At 37.5% G+C, this 19,696-nt stretch overlaps 1 protein-coding gene across 2 annotated transcripts; it reads right to left on the bottom strand.

Annotated features, from left to right (window-relative positions):
• Positions 1–1,345: 1,345 nt before the first annotated feature.
• Positions 1,346–17,016, bottom strand: gmppaa (GDP-mannose pyrophosphorylase Aa). 2 transcript variants are annotated; one of them, XM_012854600.3, is made up of 13 exons: positions 16,876–17,016; positions 16,380–16,477; positions 13,538–13,641; positions 13,146–13,338; positions 12,987–13,046; positions 12,773–12,903; positions 12,605–12,619; positions 8,912–9,046; positions 8,659–8,756; positions 8,513–8,559; positions 5,308–5,400; positions 4,572–4,740; positions 1,346–1,579 (listed from the first exon to the last, which is right to left on the bottom strand). In XM_012854600.3, exons 1-13 carry the CDS (start codon positions 16,913–16,915, stop codon positions 1,479–1,481), a joined length of 1,284 nt encoding a protein of 427 aa, XP_012710054.2. In that variant the 5' UTR covers positions 16,916–17,016; the 3' UTR covers positions 1,346–1,478. The 2 variants fall into 2 exon arrangements, with proteins under 2 accessions (XP_012710054.2, XP_012710068.2); XM_012854614.3 differs by lacking the exon at positions 12,605–12,619.
• Between the last annotated feature and the right edge of the window lie 2,680 nt (positions 17,017–19,696).

Below are 19,696 nucleotides of genomic sequence, written 5' to 3' on the forward strand. Positions count from 1 at the left end.
AAAAACAGTAAAATAAAAATAAAAAGCACATTTAGAACCATTGTGAAAGCTCCAAAGAGTCGCAGGTTGCAGAACCCTCTCCTACACAGTCATGGGCAAACTCACATTTCAACAGTTACAGAAATTTATTTTAGATATTGTTTAAGACGCACATGAATTACTCCTATTCAGATGCAGACATTTTCTTAGTATCCTCAACTAGAGAAGGAAGTTGCACCATTGTTTCTCACAATATATAAAATTGGTAAAACTGCATTTCTTTTAGCCGATTTCAGAAATGGGTTGTCAGTAACACATCATTGCCTGGGGACAACAATGAACAGAGAACATTTGTAAAATTATAATAATTATAAAAATTATATAAGTGTTTTTTTTAAAGAGTTGATTCAAAAACAAGAAAAATAAAACTGATTAATATGTTTTCAACAGTTAAAATTTCTTAGCATTGCTGTTTGCCCTTCTTTCCGATTACTGGTAATTGCTCTATACGTGTACTTTTATTCACACGTCATATGTGAACAGAAAGTTCAACAGTGATGGGAGAGGGAAGTCTAATGACTTTTAGGATTGCCTCAAATGTTAAGAGCATTTACGGTTTTAGCTGCGTTAATGAGAATACTACAAACTAATACAGACTAAGATGAGCCAACGCTGTTAGAAATCCAGCCTCAAATCAACATACGAAAAATACTGTACATTAACATGTAGAAAAAATTCCTGATTATAACATTATGCAGCTGCTCCAGCACCACAATTTTCATCTCTAAGAGACTCTTGTTGCACTAATTTGAACAAAAGTGATCACGAGAGCTCGAGGGCTTAATAAGTAAATGTTGAAGAAGCCGAATTAATAAATTGGAGCAGCTTCTCCAGTGATTGCAAAGGCACTGCTTAAGTATGCATGGCAGAGAGGTGGAGCAAGTTCACATTTGGCGCGGCAATACGACTTGATTACAGCGCAAGTTTTCAATCCTGCTGATTTATTTCGATGGCAGTCAATTTCATGAGACCAATAAGGATGTTTGGGGGGGGAACAAAAATATTATCACATATTTAAAACACCAGAGGTTCCTTTGAATTTTGAATAATTCCGCTTCTTGTATTCAGGTTGACAAATGAAAATTGCCAAGGATAACCTTGCGAGGCCCAACACAGCTGACCCCGAATGCTCCCGTCTCAAGTAATTTTACAGTTGAGGGAAGATGATAAAAAAAAAAACAACCTGATGAAAATCACTGGCATGACAGCACTTTTCAAGGTGAATCAACATGCATGATTTACCTCCATCTAATGTTGTTGATACCCAGTGTTGCATAAAATCTTGAGGACAAACTTATAAACGCCAATCTTTCAAAAACAGTTTAATGAAGGCTTTCCATATTCATTTTAAACATCTTATGTACAGCATCTCTCCATCGGTGCCAGGGGTTGGCCAGCAGCGTCCTTCGTCGGTGACTGGAACAGGACTGAGGCAGGTACTAGAGGATGATTTGGTTTTTGAAGCTGCGGTTCAGGTCTTTGTGTGGAAGCACAATTGAGTTCAGTACAATCACCTCAGAGGGAATGGTCACGTTGCAACCTGAGGAGACAAGGCAACGAGCTTTAACCTTGCAACTTCAAATGCATCTTTTTTTTTTTAAATAAATATTTCTGAGACCTCTACCTCTTCAACAAAGTCAGTTTCTTTTCTGAACATACAATTTACAACATACAAATAAATATATTTTACACACCTTATATAAATATGCAGAAACACAAGGACATTTTTTTTTGTTCTAACGTATCAATTACAATACAAAGAAAATTGGAAGGTTGACGTATTATTTCTTTAATGCAACCAAAAAAGATTTTGTTTAAAAAAAAAAAAATTTTTACGTTTCTTTACAATTACCTGTATTACGGTCTGGTGCAAAAAAAAAATAAAAAATTCTCTGATGATAATACTTCTCTCCTGTTCTGCTGTATCAAAACTAATGAGATAACTTTAGTTCTTAAGTATAAGTTACTCTGACATCATTAGTCAGTTCCTGTTGTAGGGCACATAAGCGGGTCCTGAGAAGGAAACTTCAAAATGAAGAAAAAAAAGAGAAACAAGAACATTTCAAGCTGCTAAAAGGAGAAGAAAAACTTAAACATAAGATGGGGCACATATGGAAGAAGCTGGCAGGATCATATCCATGCTCAGCAGATTCCAGAGAAGACATTTCAGGAGTTTGGCACGCAGCTGAAGGCCAGATTCACAGATGCCTGGCATTATTATGCAGGAGAAGATGCTAGAGTTGCTACAGGGGAGACCACCTTGTCTGTACAACTGAAACAATAATGTCTTAGTCATGTGTATTATTCAATCTACTGTACCATTGCTATGCAGTTGAGGATTCTGTTGAGCAACATTGCATGTGATAAAAATCTGATCAGATTGTATTCTATTCCTGATTCTACTTCAACATTACACTTAAATACCCCTTGGTTGCATGTGCGTGACAGCATAACAAAGGCCTCATCGACATATCCCTCATCTCACAGATCATGTGACCCAGATGCTGATTAGAGGTCATATCAAGGACAAAGTCAAGAAAATTGCTGAAATATTTTCCCCTAATGTGGATGAGAAATTAACTCTCTCACTAAGTTTTCCCTCACCAATGTTTGTGTATTAAAGTGTGATAACTTAGGATGAAGTATAGATAATAATAGACTGCTTGTTATGCTGAATGTTAGTGTCCAACCGCTGAGGAGGCAGCCAGCGGACCGCACTTGGAGTGAGGAGGAACACAACCCAGCGTGCTCGAAGACAGAAGCAGGGTATTAGAGCGGTTCGCCGAGCACGATTCTGAGCTGACCTGTATGAAACGCTTAAAACATCACTTTTTCTCTCCATCGCTCATTCCGTGGATTATAAAATGGATTATTTAGAGCTATGAGGACATAGGCAGCATGAACATCTGAATATAAGAGAGGGTTGTTCCTTTCTTTTTTGTTTGTTTGTTTTTACTAACCTGGTTTTTACACCAGAGAACTAAGATATGAAATCCATAAACAGAAAGAGTATGGCACCATCTGCAAACGTACAACAACATGGTTGGCTAAACTGACAGACCGGGCTAGGAGAACAGGAGGAGCTGCAAAGATCGGCAGCTCAGGTGCACGCCTACGTTACAGTTGTCATGCACTCCACAATTCTGGCTCTTAGTGAAAAGCGATTAGAAGAAAGCTATTGTTGTAAAGAAACTCACAAGAGGTCCTGTTTGTAAAAAAAGAAAAAAAAAAAGAAAACATTACGAAATCAACACGATTCCCTTTTCCTTCCGCTTCACAATTACAGGCAGAAAGCAGCATTTGTTGAGCTCTCAGTGGAAGTCTGAGGTGAAACCCACGGAGCTGCGTTCTGTGGGAGTTTTCTAAATAAGACAACAATGGTAGTGTTTCATCTGCAAAGCTGCATTTTTCTTTCCCTTGTGTTAAAACCGACAATAGGACTGAACCTGTTATAGTGAGATAGAGAGGAGAAGGAAAAAAGACAGAGAGAAAATGATGATAAGATCCAACGATTCAAAGAGCCAGCTCCGTTTCCACACTGACTGGCTGCTTTCTGCAGTTTGGTGGATTTCTGGGACTATCTGCCACTATGGTCAGAGTTGAACTAATTTCCACTTTGACCTGAACACAGGGCAAAGCTCCACGAAGCTGGCAAACCTCCACACAGAGGTGGGAACTGTGTTCCACCGGCATTTTCCTCTCTGCAGATCAAAACCATAGTTGTGCTGAGCAGGCAATACAAATAAATAGATTTCAGGGCGTAGCAGAGCCTGTGCAGCAGTCAGTCTGTTTACTCCGCTTAGAAGACAAATCTTCAAATGACTTCCTTTTAGTATACCCAAAGTACTGGAATAATATTTTAGCTGCAACATTCTTTAATTTTGAACCTTGTGTTCTCCGTCAATGCTCCTGTTCTTAGCCTGAGAGACACCGAATATTAAAAACACCAGAGGGAAGTCCAAAAAAGTAAAAAAACAAAAACAAAAAAACAACTGGACTTTTTTTCGATGTTTGAAGGCGATTCGCTTCCTATCCAGAAAGCTTTCTCAGTTCAAAATGTCTGGAGTAGTGTGGAGTTGCAAGCTTTATAATATTGCCCAACAAAGGCCTTGTTATGGCTTAGATGACATGCAAATTGAACCGAAACAGGTTCAATTTGTTCACCTTAACGACTCCCAATTACTAAGGGGGTGGACCTGTTTCGGTTCAATTTGCATGTCATCTAAGCTATTACAAGGAATTTGTTGGTCAGTACTATAAAGCTTGCAATATGATCTGGATGACTGAGAATCTTCACCAGGGAAGAACATATTAAAACAAAAAGAAGAAGTAGCCGTGAACTTATTGATTAGGTGACATGCAAAACTCGGGAGAACAAAGGGCTGAGCTGAAACAGATATTTTCTCCACTACCAACGGTGGAATAAGAAAAGCTGAATGACTCACAGTGATTGTGCAGTTTCAGTTTTTAAACTTCTGTCCGCCACAGATGGTCTTCCCATACCACTATGATGCAGCTGCATTAAAACTTACCAAGAATAGTTATAGAAGGCGTGAGCTTTCCGTCTCTGAAGAGCGTCTCGCTGTCCATCTTTGCGAAGGGATCGTTGGGGTTTGGGTCGCTGGGAGTTCCCTCTACTCTCGCCCACTTGCCGATGGTGCTATCCCATCCCACGATGCTGTTCAAAACACAGCACTGATCCTGAAAAAAAAGACCAAATGTAATAAAAAAGACAAAAAAACATAGGAAGGTAAAAATCTTTTGTAATCAAGGATTCAAGAACAGTTGATACGTTGAAACATCAATGTGGTTTAGATATCCAGAAAGCTTTGTGAAACAATACTAAGACATCAAACAGGGAGTGTTTATTTAGATGTAAACATTAACTAGGAATATTTCTTCATAGGCTTTATGCGAAGAAAACCAATAAACCATCAGCAGCAGCATAAATTTAGTTTAAATGGCCCCCGGTCTTCTGAGGAGACGGGATTAAATTATAGCAGCCTAAAAAAACATCATTAGCCACGGCAACTTTGTGAGAGGTGGTGACAACAATATTTCTGGAGACAGAGGAGTGCGATGATAAATTTTAGGGATGTCACATGCGAAGGAGAGATAACGTTAGCTCTAAAATGGAAGGATGCCAGGTAATGAGAAAACAGGTTCCCCTTTAGTCAACTTAATATTTTAACAGAATTTAACATTTTTACTTATTAGCAAAATAATAAATGGTAAAAATGGTAAAATAAACAACAACTAACAACTTACCTGCAGGTTTGCACCATGAAGTATAATCGACTCTCGAACTCTGACCCCAGCACCGATCGTCACGCCGGTGCCGATAGAGACATTAGGGCCTAACTGCAAAGAAAAGAAAATACAAAAGTATTTTTAAAACAACTGCAGAACCTGAACTCCTCTCAAGAAAGGAAGTTAAATCCTTCATTAAGACAAGAATACACAATTGCAACAGTTCACTGTACAACCATGTAGAAAGTTTATTAATCATCTCAGAGGCAGACTCGATCATCGGGGAAAGGTAAGCAAGTAACCAGGGGCCCCAAAAGAGGAAGAAACGATCACTAAGTATTATCATTTAGTATTACTACGTGAAGAAACACCTTCACTTCCCTCCCTTTTATAAAAACCACAATGAAATAGACAGTTCCAGTGTAGTAAGGCTGCTCAATATATTGCAAATATATCGTCCCCTCATTATTAGCGTATGCAATATTCATATTGTAAGTTTGGGGTCCAATAATTGTTTGCTAACATATTCCAGGTGTGATGAACCTGCATTTTGCAAGCTAATGTAATATTTAACCAGCAGGACAGTGTCTGGGTGGCTGATGCTGACACCGGACAAAATTGACATTCAAAATGCTGCAGGTCAGATGAGAAAGAGAGAAGAAGAAAATAGACATTTATGGTTATCAATATGGTGGTTGCAATATTATTGCCATCGCAAGCTTTTCTAATATTTTGCAGCCCTATTGTCTAGCTTAATTAGTTGCTGTGTGACAAGCATTCTGTCAAGGAAAGTATGGCAAGCCAAATTAACACATAATGGAAATCTTTACACCACATTTCCCCAACTTCTCACGTCTTTAAGTTCAAATCAAACCTTTCAGACATATTCAATGTGATTGTTTCAAATAACAGACTGTTCCCATTTTCTTGCACTGGGCTTTCAGTCCCAGTTATACAGTGATGCAAGAGGTTTTTTTTTTTTTTTTTTTTTTGTTTTTTAAACAATATTAGTATTGAGGGTATCTGAAATAGTCTGATTGTTCCAAATCATACTTCTCATTTTTTCAAAAAATGTGAGATTTGAAATTGCTGCCATTACCAGGTGGACTTTGGTTTCCTATTTTTTTCCACAGAGCAGTGCCCCCTACTAGCTTTCCATTTCAAAACTCCACACTTCTCCAGGATGCATCATCATCAAACCTCTAAGGTTAATGTTTTTCTTCACAAATCACTACACAGTGTTGAAACTAGCTGTGGTAGAAAGCTGCACCATAGGGTTCCCCCCCCTCATCTGAACAAGGTCTTAAAAGATCTTGGATCATACAATAATAAATAGAGATAATTTTAAATTATTATTATTATTTTTTTAGAATCAATAATCTTAGAATAAAATTAATATTATGTAAGAATTTCAATTGTTTATTTTTGGCATCTCAATCCAACCCAAGAATCCAGGATCCAGGTTAAAACCTGGAACTAAAAGGGTAAATTTTATGTGCATTTTTTTCTACAGTAACTTACAAAAAGGAAGTAAATAATAATAAATTCCAGTTGTTTAAGTGTCAAACTAAAGGAAAAGGTTCTAATTTAAGATAAAAACCAATGCAAATAGGCCTTTTATTTTTCAGGAACTCTGATTTTCAGGTTTCATATAATACAATAGGAAAGGTCTAGATTAAAAAAAATAATAAATCTTGTCCAGCACTTCTGTGTTTTTGTGACTCTTTCCTGTCCTCTCAAACCAAGTAATTTTTGGCAGAGGCCGTTCATACTCAGAGCTTCACTAGATGTCTATTTTCTACTAAAACAGAGGAAACTTCTCTCCACTCTCCATGTGTTTACTCAGCAGTCAATGACTCAATGGGCTTCCCAGGTAAGTTTTCACCAGTAGCCATTAAATGATGAACTGAATTTGACTGCATCAGGATTAAACTGGAATTTATGTATGTTCAGTTTAAACGGAAAAAGCGGATAAATAGATTCCTGTAACAGATACCCCAGTTTAGTAAATGTATCAAAACGGCCCCTTAAAATTAAGACATGTATGTAAAATAACACTTTTAAGTACAATAGTTGCTGTGTGAATTTAAAAAATATATTTTTTACAAGCATGTATTTACCATTTCAGACACCCTTAATTTTAGTCAAGATAAGTAAGTGACTCAAATAGCCCTTCAAGGTATGAAATTAGACTTAAAAGTGTGTTTTTTATGATCATAAACACAACATGCCAAACAGATGTACATTAAAAAGCCATTCTAGCCCCCTAATAAATTTAATTAAAGCTTAATTTACACAATAGTCCACATTAACTTTATTTCAAAGAACATTGTGAGAGCAAAGTGCTTTTAACTACTAAAATTTGCAACCCTGTCATCACCTGGAATAAGTTAAAAGCAACAAAGCTCTAGCTCAGACATGGGGATTTTAAAACACAGTAGTTAATCCTGCAGACAACTATGCATATGTTGGCTTTACTTTGGGGGGGAAAAAAAACAGATTTTATTTTGAAGGTGACAGCTGCTGATCTCTAATTTGGTGGCACTTTTGGCCAGATTACACGCGCCATAGCACTCTCATGCAAAGACTGTTCAAGAATACAGAATTTTTAGCAACATGTGGACTTCTAAGTAAGGGCTGTATGGTATATAACATCACCACAGCCTTAATGTGATAATATTGCAAAGATTATTTCCACTTTTCATGGATCCAGTCTGCTTGTCAATAAGATATTCAGCCTGTTGGGGTCTTGATGCGAAAGATGGAAAGTTTAGGTTGTCACCCAGGAATGTTGGACTTTATTTTTCAGTAAAACTGAGCACTGTAACCAGTAGGCAATTAAAAACAACCAGAACTAAAAAACATCTTTCAATCAAGTTTAGCCATGCTCAACTACAGTCTCGTGTGACTGAGAAAATAAATCGTCCACCTCTGACTAAGATCTCTTAGCTCTAAAAATCAAAAGGCTAACAAGGGAGATGACAGCAACTGTAAACTAAAAAGATAAGATAAACTTGTAGCAACAACAAGCAACCAGTAGGTCTCGGTCAAAGACAGGTTAAATTTTAATGACATGGTAAGAAAATTAGGGCTCCTCATGTTTACGTTTCCCTTCGACCCCCAATATAACCGGGTCCGCCTTGGTTTTATTTAATCTTTTCTTGGCTACAGTTACATTGCTTTATTCAAACAGAGGTTTGCTGTTTCTGTTCAGAGTTCTTACCACAGCAGTGGGATCAATATTGGCTGTGGGATGAATATAGACATTACCTGGACAGAAAGAAAGCGAGTGTTAGTTGACTTGTACAAGTCGATATTCGTGGGGGGGGGGGGGGGGGAGACAATGTAGGGTGAGTTTATGAAGCGTACCAGTTATTCTGGGTCCACCCTCTTTGTTGGAGGCCAGTCTTTCAGGGTGAGTTGTGTGATATTGATTGAGATACAATCGACTGGCATAAATTGCAGACCTATGAGACACAACAAAACAGCAGATAAAAACAAAAGGCGACAAATGCGATTCTCTTGTCTTCAGTAAAATGTCGAGGCGACACATCGGGGTGCGTTGGCTGGTTCACCACGATCACGCTGTACTTGACGTTGAAGGTAAAAATGCGTCGCTCACCCTGCAGATTTAATCTGGCTCCAGAAGCCGAGGGTTTTGTACACATAGAGTTTGCCCTGTCCTGCCAGGGAGGTAAATATGTCCTGCTCCAGCCTGATGGCCTCTGCTCGGTGCCAGCCGTTGGTCGGCTCCTCTCTGCACAAAACAGATTGTCACACTGAGAACTTAAAACACGTGTAGTAAAAACAGAAAGTTTAGGAATAAACCCACAAAAGAGTAATGTGGGCCGGATTGAGGACGATGCGGGCCCCTGGGCTAAAGATAGTTTTGGAGCCCTACCCACACATGTTCCTTTGAATTTCTCCTACACCTGCAACTTCAAATAAGTTGATATTTTAGGTATCAACCAAAGTCCTCAAGACTCATCCACAAGAAAACAGAATGTTTCTCAAACAATTCTTGCATTTGTGTTTTCTAAAAAAAAACATGAGTTCATAAAAGGTCTTCATCGAAACAAAGAAACCGACTGAAAAATGTCAAAGTAGCTGTGACATGCCTGAATGTGGTGATATAAAGCAATCACTGAAAAGAAAAAAAACAAAACAAAAACAAAGGAGGCGTGAAGCATGCCATGTAAAGCTGGGGATACATGCTTCAGTGAAACCGGCTATGTGTTGTAGTTCTGCTGTGTTTGAAAAACAGCCATTAATTCAAGAACACCTAAATTTATATACATGTAATTTGGTAAATAGAAAAACTATCCACCAAAGGTAAATATTAATATTATTATCATCATCATCATAATGTATAAAATGAAGAGGCAGGGGACGTGCAGGAATCTTTGGCTCAAAATGTTCACCCGTGTCCTAACAGATTTTAAACTATAACTTGCAAACAAAAAACTATCCATTAAGGAAATTATCTAGTTTTCTTTTACCTTTTCAGGAATATATCAAGATTTAAAAAAAAAGAGATTTTTTAAAGAGATACAAGATGAGACTATATTGTTTATATCGAGATGGTCTATCTTATGTTATAATTATACTTTTATGTATATGTGGATAAAGCTTTGATTCTAAGATGCCTTTTTCTTATTACTTTATGAAAAGAAAAACACAGATATACATATCTTATATCGGGATTCAGCCTAAAAATATTGAGATATTATTTTTGGTCTATATAGCCCAGCCCTACTCTAAAATACAGTTTTCTTCTTTACACAAAATGCAGATATGGTTAAATTATCATCTAGCCTGTAATTTAAATTAAGAGGCAAAAAAAAACAGGAGACTTTGATGGCGTATGTGCTGGGCTGAAACCAAAGATCATTACTTAACTTAAAGAAGAGTTTTGTATTCTCCGTATTAATCAGGGTCTCTGGTTTGGTGCATTGTGGGACCCTAAAGATCAAACAGAGTCTTAAATATTGATGAAAAAGAATATTCTAAAAAGGATTGCACCCATAATCGAAGGCCTACTAAGAGATGAGTTGATGTGAGAAGAAGCGGAGCAGTCCCTGAGAGACTGCAGTAAAGGCCTTCTCATTTCTATCAAGAATCTCTGATGTTTGCTGATTCAGCACCCATGTTGAGTTAAGGTCTATTGATGTTAGCAGGTGAATTATTCATGGTCCGGGTTGACTTTTCTTGAGATTACTTAAATGTCCTTTGTGTACCGATTGTGAGATCAGTGTGGGTGTTTTAGCATGTGTAAAAAGCTGCGGGCGTTTAGTGATTGAGGGGTAAAATGTTCTAAAACTTAGAATAAAGCAAAAAGACATCCAGGATCACGGGAATGCTACAGGGTCACAACGTTGCTACGCCAGGCCAAACAAATCTACTCCTGCTGGTCAATTTGCCCCATTTCAACAAGGCCCTTCATTATCTACTGTAATATTATTACTTGAATGTCAGAGTATTTTTTATTATAAAAAAAAGAAAAGAAATTTTTTTTTTTTAAATAATAAAAAAAGAATATCAGAGTATATCTGTGTTGTTTTGTTTGTTTTTCATCATTACGTTACGGTAAATTATTTAGGTGTAGTTGGTATTGTCCCCACTGCTGTGCATTTATGTTCATAACGCTGTATAGGTAAAAATAAAGTTTTAAAAATAAGTTAGTGTACAGCAGATGCGTTTCAGCATATATTTTTTTCAATGGCTAATGGGCAGACACACCAGAGCCGCCTCAGAAAACTCAAACATGTTTGTTTGACTGTGACTGAAGGTGGGTTAGACTCCAGTCTTTACCTCCTCTCACGCTAAAAGATGTTTTTTGCCAAATCACCCGACTGCTGATTGACTACAACTAGTGCAGAATGACGCAGGCTTTTTTCCCTGACTGGGGATCATGGGTAAAATCAGAAAATGTGTAGTATGGCTAAAGTGTTAATTGGACTTTTGGCCTAGACTTTGACTAGGCCATTCTAAACCATTTCAGTTTTAGCTCTGGCGATGTGTTTGCAGTCATTGTTCTGCTGGAAGCTGAACTTTAATCCCAGTTTCAAGTCTTTTGCAGCCTCTAACAGGTTTTCTTCCAGAAATGGTCTTTATTTTAGCTCCATCCATCTTCCCCGTTAACCTTGAACATCTCGCCTGCCGCTGCTGAAGATAAAGATAACCTCATCATGGTGCTGCCACCACCATGTTTCACAAAGGGAAGAATGAGCTCAGGATGACGTGCAGGTGTACTTTAATAGCACAGAGCATTTTGCTTGTCAGCCAATCATACACCTCTGCCAACCTGTCAGCTGAGGTGGACAGCCATGTATTGTTAGATTTAAAGTTGCTGCAGTTTTTCTATTTTTGGATTACTGACTGGACAGTGTTTTGTGAGATCCCAATGCCGTATTTCTTAATCGCACGAATAAGAAAGGTTTGTTGTTTGAGGGAAATGTCATTTTCTTTGGACAGATCCAAGCTTGTTTGTCATTTAGAAAAAAAAATAAAAAAAATCTGTTCAACTCGTGGATAATTTTCAACAAAAAAAGAAATTAGATATCCACTACTTTGGTTAGTGGATAATGAATTACCCCCCAAAAATACTAGACAACATTATAGCCAAAAGCTTTAACAGCAAGCACAAAGCCTCATTTACAGAAGGGTGCTTTAGTCACACAGAAACCAATGCCATCTCAACTTCTTCATGGCTTACATACACTACCGATCAAAAGTTTGGGGTCACTTAAAAATGTCCTTATATTTATTTTTTTTAAAGCACAATTTTCTTCAATCAAAATAACATTAAAAGGAATCACAATTATGGGTCTAGACCAGGGGTCACCAACACGGTGCCCATCAGGTAGCCCTCAAGGACCGCCTGTTCTGAAAATAGCACAGATTTTTATTTTACTTCATTGCTTTAATCTCGCTTGTATGATACATTTAAAAATGACAATATCTAAAAAAGAAAGCATTAAAAATTTCCTCAGAATACCTCAACAAATTAACAGCTGGAATGTCAAAGGTCTGCAAGGCTGTAATTGCATAAATAAAGGGATCTTTGATCAAAGCAAAGTTTGAAAGACAAAATTATCATTTAAAATACAAATCATTATTTCTAACCTTGTCAATGTCTTGACTATATTTTCCATTAGCTTTGCAACTCATTGAAGTAAACATTTTGTGAGTTTTTTTTAGGAAAAGCATGACATTTCTTTGGGTGACCCCAAACGTCAGAGTGGTAACGCACGTATAGCTAAACGCATACTCTAGCTGCTCTAAAGTCACAACACACAGCCTAATCATAACTTACCCATCGTATGGATAGCTGATGATTGTGTGAGGAAACAGAAAAAAATGGCATGAAGGGGAAGGAAAGGCAAAAGGTAAACAAATGAAGAGAACCAAAGGAATGAGAAGATGATATTCACATGCAGTCTCAGCAGCAGGCCTTCACAAAAGAGGAAGTGTGACAACTTACAGCAACATGTCCTGCTGGTTCTTCTGGAAGACGGCGCCGATGTGCTGGAAGATCTCTGGGTTAAACAGGTATATACCACAGTTGATAATATCGCTAACAAACGTGCTTGGCTTTTCCACATAATGCAGGACCTGTACCACAAACAAAAAAAAAGTGTTTTAAAGTTTAAGCACTGATGAATGGCTTGGCGGACAAGATAAGGGTCAGTGAATACCTCATTTGTTCCCTCGTTCTCCACAATGCAGCCGTAATTCATGGACTGCTTCCTGTTTGCCTGAGAGGGGAGAAGTTTTCCCGCATTATTAGGAGGAAGAGAAAAGTTTTTAATAATTGCGGGGCAAAACAACGGTAGCTGCTAATCGTCAAATCTCACCGTCGTCCCCAGAATAACAAAACTGTTTGGCTCCCCGTGCTCTTTCTGGAAGCTGAGCATCTCTGCGAGGGGAAACGCTGAGCAAACATCAGCATTCAGAACAAAGAAAGCCTCTGGACTGCCAGAGAGAATCTGATCTCTGAAGTGATAAATGCCCCCTCCAGTGCCCAGGGCTGCAAACTCCTGTAAATACCTGCAGTGCAGAGTGGAGAACAAAGGGATACCTGTAATTGTGTAGCAGTGCTGGTGCATTAACGTTGCACAGTTCCTTCTTCAGATAACTTTAAATAACTTCCAAAAGATCCTAAACATTTTTTGAGAAAAAATAAAATAAAATCAACACTATTTGTCTACACTTATCTAATGATGAAGGCAAAAGCTCTCTTGTTTACCTGATGGGCATTTTGAACTCCTGCTGCGCATTAAACAGGAATCGGTTCAGTTCTTCATTTGGCTGATAAAAGCCAATGAGCAAGATCTCCTTCAGATTTGGTACCTACAAGAAAAAAAAAAAGAAGAAGAAGAGGAACAGGATGATATTGTATAACAAGCAAGCAAATACTATAAAGCAAATCATGACTAGGATGGGTAAAGCTGATTCGCTTAACACGGTCACCCTTTTTTTTCCTTTTAAGTTTAAAATGTTTAGATCTGTCCTTCTTTGAGGCGAGTCCTTTCAGCTGCTCCCTTATTTAGGCCACAGCAAATCAGGACAACTTGCACACCGTCTAAGTAATTTTAACACCAAATACCCTTCCTGATGTAAAGGGGATCGGAAACCCGGTCCCTCGTATCAAAGATGCAGATTTACGGCACAGAAGGACTGGTTCTTCCTTATTTGATAACACAAAAAAGTTCACAATAAATTTAAAGCGGGCACGAATACATCCTTTGCCTTGTAATTAATATTTTATTTTATATTTTATCACTGTAGCTGTATAATTTAATTTTCGGTCAATTGCAAAGAGATGAACATCCTGAAAAATGACCTCCACTCATCAGCTGTTAAAAAGAAGGTTTTAATTCTAGAGTTTTATACATTTTTTCTACTTATCTAAGGTTTTAGGTATCTCTTCTCTGTCACAAGCCTTTTAATTTTTACTTCATTAAACAAACTATCTTGGTCTGTGGTTTGATTTAAATAACTTTAGAAGATAGTTTCATAGTTGTAGGTGTACATTCCTTTTACCTCAGCCATGATGGAAACCTATCAAAGTGAATTTCAAAAATCTCACTGAAACGGGGCGATTTGTCAGAAAAGGACAACCTTGGTCAAGATCTGCGTCCCTTTATTAAAATTATGAAAAAGTCTGATCATTTTAATCAGTGGGTCCGGGTCTTGCTTTCTGAGGCTACAGGATCCAAAAGTACAACTTAAAACAAAATTAAAATAATTAAATGGCAGAAATTGGTTAAATGAAATAATATGTGCAAATGATTTAACAGATGAACAAACACCCTATTAAAATATATATATATATATATATTTTTATGAAACAGCACAATAATTTTTCTATAGTTATTTTTCTGTGCTGCAGGACATCATGAATATATTTTATCTGTCAACTTGCTTTTCTTTAGTGTCAGTGGGGGAGGATAATAACGGCCAGTGCCAAGGGGACATTATTTTATGTTGCACTGCAGCACAATCATTAGAAGATATTTTTAATAAATGCTAATATAAGTATAAATCCTTTGTACATGTAACTTCAAAACTGAAATAATGAATTTTGCGTTTTATTTTATTGTCATATTTATTGCTAAACGCATAATGGACTATGGGATTTATTGCTGCATGTAATGCTTTTGACTAGTATTTGTACATATGAAGGACTTTTTATATTTGTTGTCACCTTTTTTGTTTTATTAAATACTTGAACTTTAGTATTTGTTGGCCTTATACACCTGGACAAGGGACTACAGGTGAAAATTAGCTTTGTAGCTAATATTGACATATTTACAGAAATGCCCATTATGTGTACTGTCCCAACAAAATAAATAAATTAATACACTGAAATTTGAATAATTATGGCAAAAAAATCCTTATTTATCACCTTTTTATGCCAACATGTATAAATTGCTATTTATTATGCTGATATGTTACATTTTACCTGAGTGCCTTTCTTCTGTAAATTTACAGACACATCGAAATAACTTTTTAAATCTCTGAAACATTAGATTTGCTCAATTTAAAAAAAAAAAAATCTAACTCACAAGATACATTCACTAATTTTTCAATAATTATTATATCAGAGAGACATGGCATGGAGGCGATTGTCTTCTTGATAACAGATTACTCAAAGGAGTTTATGTCAGAGGAGTTTGTTGTCCCTCCATGTGAATCTGTATGGGCTTTGCTTCACAATCCTCTAAAACAGGGATGTCCAAAGTGTGGCCCGGTGGCCATTGGACCACAAATGACCCCCCCCCCCCCCCCCAAAAAAATCTCAATTTATGAATCTTATAAATCTGGCCATTGAGGAAATGCAGCTAATGCAGATCGACACTTTTTGCAATTTTTAGGGTTAGATTTGCAATAACAAATTTAGATCCCATGAAATGGAAGATGTTATTGACAACCCAAAGTATATTTTGTTTTATTAGCCTTTTTTGGTTTAATGTTAATATTATAATAAGTGTGGCCAAATATATGGGGTGATGTTTTATAGAAAGAAAGAAAGAAAGAAAGAAAGAAAGAAATACAGACTTGGGGACTCCCATTCTTGCCTTAATACAGCAAGAGTTTATGTTTTAACTTAGTTGCTGGGACAACTAAAACATTTTCTAGAACTAAATATGACCGACTTTGGTCCAAAAAGTTAGGAAACTGCAAACCTTTATTAATGCAATCGTCTGATCCCCTTATTTTAACCTACAACTTCTTATTTTCTACTTTGTTCTATTAGAATATTGCATGCTTAATCAACTGCGGGGCATTTAAAAAGAAAAAAATAACTCTTATGTGGTAAAAAATTATGTGGCAGTACTCCCTCTTGCCTGAGCATCCCTCCCTACAACTATTTTCCTTGCATTAAATTTTCCTTCCTTTCATTAGCTGTAAGCCACAAAAATTCCCAGGCAGAAATCCTTGAGTTTTTACAACTGTGTGCAATAAATCCAAGAGTTTCACTTTTTGAATTAACTTACTTCCATCAAACTTGACTGATATTCTAATTAATTGAGATGCAACTGTACATCTACACACACAGAGAACAGCTGATGACAGTCACTCACTTTGACGCATGCTTCAATGTGGTGCTGGAGCATGGGGACCCCAGCCACTGGAAACAAGGGTTTGGGAACTTCAAAGGACAATGGTCTGAATCTTGTCCCTGAAAAAGCGATGAAAGCACCCGATTACGTTTAAGCACCACAGTTTATTATAAACAACTATCGGTTCTCAGGTTTACAGGTGAACAGAAATCCCTTCAGCTCAGCTGGAGTTGTCCTAAAAATGCATCGATCACTTTCAAATCATTAGGACTCAAATTATAAAACTTTAAGTTGATTAATTGTAAATATAAATGGTGGAAAAATCCTGTGTTGACAGCATAGACTTGCGGTCATTAAAGTTAAAAGGCGTCTTGTTTTCTGTGTCTTCGCATTAAGCCACGTCAGTCATGTAAACAAGCTCAGCCTGTATGTTAGCATTAGCCGCCTAGCTTCCCTTTAATAACACCACCGTGACCGACTGTGGAGGGAAAAAAACAAGAGAAAGACCCACTCTCACCTTTTTGGGGACCCCCGATTAAAATGATCGCCTTCAGCATCTCGTCTGATGAGCGGTACTATGACAGAACACCTGCCTGGGGTCCACCTGTAACAGCTGACCGTACACTTCCGCATCCACGTCCTACTTGTGACGTTACGAGATTACCGTGAAAACCCGGAGCAGATCACGTGACAGGACGGGAGTCGAGCGGCGCAATATTTAAAAAAAAATGCTGTAAAATACGTCTAAAGCAGAATATATCCACTGAAAAGGTAGGAATTAAAATATTTATATAAATATTGCCATGTTATTTTTTTCCCCTTGGTATTTTGGTGCAAGACGGGCTGAAATAAATGCAAACATTAAAGCAACATGGAATATTATCTTACACACGTAGGAATATACACATACAGTTCTTTAAAAAAAAAGGTATTACTATGCTTGACAATAGAAACGTTTTGTGTCTGTCTTTTTAACAATTTTTATTAATAATTTAAAAATGCCTGACTTAAGTGCACAACCAACTGTCCTGCTGTAAACGGCTTCTCTCACGTGAGTCATTGTCGACCTCTGTAGCTCCTCCAGAGCTATCATGGATCTCTTTGCTGCTTTTCTGCTCTCTTTGCCTGTCACTTTAGGTTGACGGTAAAGTCTTGTAGGTCTTCAAATGTACCACACTCTTTCCATTTCCAGATGAAGGGTCTGTGAAATGTTTAAAGGTTGGGATTCTGCTTTAAAACCTCACCCTGATGAAGACTTCTCCACATCCTTAATTCTTACCTGTCTTCTGTGCTTTTTGATATTCAGGATGCTACACCAGTTACGTGACCTTGGGCTGTTTTTAACATCGGGCCAGGTTGGTTTGAATGTTTTTTTCCCCCTCATTAAACAAAAACCTTATTTGAAAAACTGCACAGTGGGTTTACTGTAGATCGTCACTTATCTTTCGCTGATATTAAAATTTGTTTATTAATGTGAAACGTGTATGTCGGAAAAAAAAAAAAACAACCCAAAAAAACAGAAAAAATCTGTAAAGCCCAAAAACATCCAGCCAGATGCTGTTCCTGCAGCCGAGGTCTAAAGTGAAGCACACAGGGGGATCAGGCTTTACAGCAGCTGCCCCTAGACGCTGTAAGAACCTGCCACTTGGTATTCACTCTGCAGTCTACACATTCCTTTAAATCCCATCTGAAACTCACCTTTCTACTTGGCTTTTAGTTTGAGTTCAATTCAAGTCCAATCAGCTTCTTCATATTGTAATGTTTTGTTATTTTTGCTTGTTTTTACTCAATTTAATCATATATTTGTTTAATTTTCTGTTGTATTGTTTAACTTTATTGCATCTCTTAAACTCACTGAAGACTTTTTTTTCCCTTTGAGCCAACTCGTACAGCACTTTGGTCAGCCTTTTTGTTTTTACAGGGGCAGTAAAAATAAAATTGACATTGATTTTCAAATAACATCCTCTATATCTTTGATTTCCTGCTACATAAACAGGCTGGGAACATTAAGAAACAACCTCATCCATTACACTAAAACCAGGTTTTAAAGTGATGGCCTTCAAGCGAAAAGAGTTGAAGGTGCACACACTTTTATAAGTCATTCTAATAGGGGAAAAAAAACAAAACAAGAAGCTATTTTGTTTACATGTGAATTGTCTTTTTTGTGTGATGTCAGTTTCCATGAGACGTGCAATGGTACAAAATACTGGTTCCTGATCCCAAATAACGCTTTGTCACCTGAAACTTCAGCTTGTTTGTTTCTTCTCTGAGTATCTTTTGAATCTGCTCAAAGTAGGTTAAGATGTTATTGAAGCGTTATTGCAGGAGGAAAAATAACTCAGCTGTCAGTGCGGCAGACTCATAAAGGCAGCAAATAATGTGCACAGATCTCTAATGGAAGAGTCTGCTTTCATACCGACTCATTAAAACATATCCTGAAGTAAAACAGTTTCCTGAGTGCTGGTATTCAGAACTCAAACGTATGCAAATAAGGTGTGGGTTTTCATCAAACAAAATGCAATAACATTTCAGTCAACAATCACCAGGGGTCTAGGTGCGCCGGCGCAGGCACCTTTGCAGGAGCGGCAGAGGAATGTTGAAGCACTTTCAAGCTCTTCCAAAGTTTAAAGATTTATTTTATTTTATTTTTTTTTTATATTTGACTCCTTCACCACCGAAACAGATGCTGTTTTCTTTTACGGCACATCTAAATAATATTTCTTTATAGGTTGTTACAGTTTTCGAGTGTTTTTAAACTAACGCAGATACAAGCTGCCAATAAATACTACATTCTTCAAAATCCTACGCTTTCTGTTGGTTCTTCTATGTCACATGCTACTCGAAAGGTAAAGGAACACTTTTTAATCAGAGTATAGTATCAACTTCTAAATTGTTGATCTAGTCAGTTCAGTAGAAGAGGGGGTTGTTTATCGGTGTCGACTGTTTTGGTGTTAATTAAACTAACAGCAGGAGCACTAACGGGGCTATAAGACAACCCCAAAAACAGGAATGCTTTAGTGGAAGGAGGCCACAGATATTTCCTCCCTCATATTTTTGGCTGCTTTTTAGTTGTTTTGCATCTTATCAGGGCCAGTTTCACTACTTGGTAGCATGAGGCATTAGCAGGACCCTGCAGAGGTTTCACAAGCAGTCCATCAACCAACAGAATGACTTATCAATATTGCCAGGTTTGCTGTGTCTCTGTCTCAAAACCATGGAGGAGATTCCAGAAGACAGGTTACTAAAGGAGGGCCTTTAACCCATCAGGACTAGTTTCTGCTCCTTGGTACAAGTACGTACAGGATGAGTTCTGCCAAAGTCCTTCTAAGTGATCTCCA

This window comes from Fundulus heteroclitus, chromosome 7 (genome assembly GCF_011125445.2).
Source record: "Fundulus heteroclitus isolate FHET01 chromosome 7, MU-UCD_Fhet_4.1, whole genome shotgun sequence".
NCBI classification, from domain to species: Eukaryota; Metazoa; Chordata; class Actinopteri; order Cyprinodontiformes; family Fundulidae; genus Fundulus; species Fundulus heteroclitus.

Excerpts from the sequence above, each read along its gene's own strand:
- gmppaa (XM_012854600.3), bottom strand. The coding sequence starts at position 16,915 with ATGCTGAAGGCGATCATTTTAATCGGGGGTCCCCAAAAAG. Across the intron at positions 13,047-13,145 it reads TTGTTATTCTGGGGACGACG|GCAAACAGGAAGCAGTCCAT; the intron begins GTGAGATTTGAC and ends CTCCCCTCTCAG. Across the intron at positions 4,741-5,307 it reads TTCATGGTGCAAACCTGCAG|GATCAGTGCTGTGTTTTGAA; the intron begins GTAAGTTGTTAG and ends CTTTTTTTTCAG.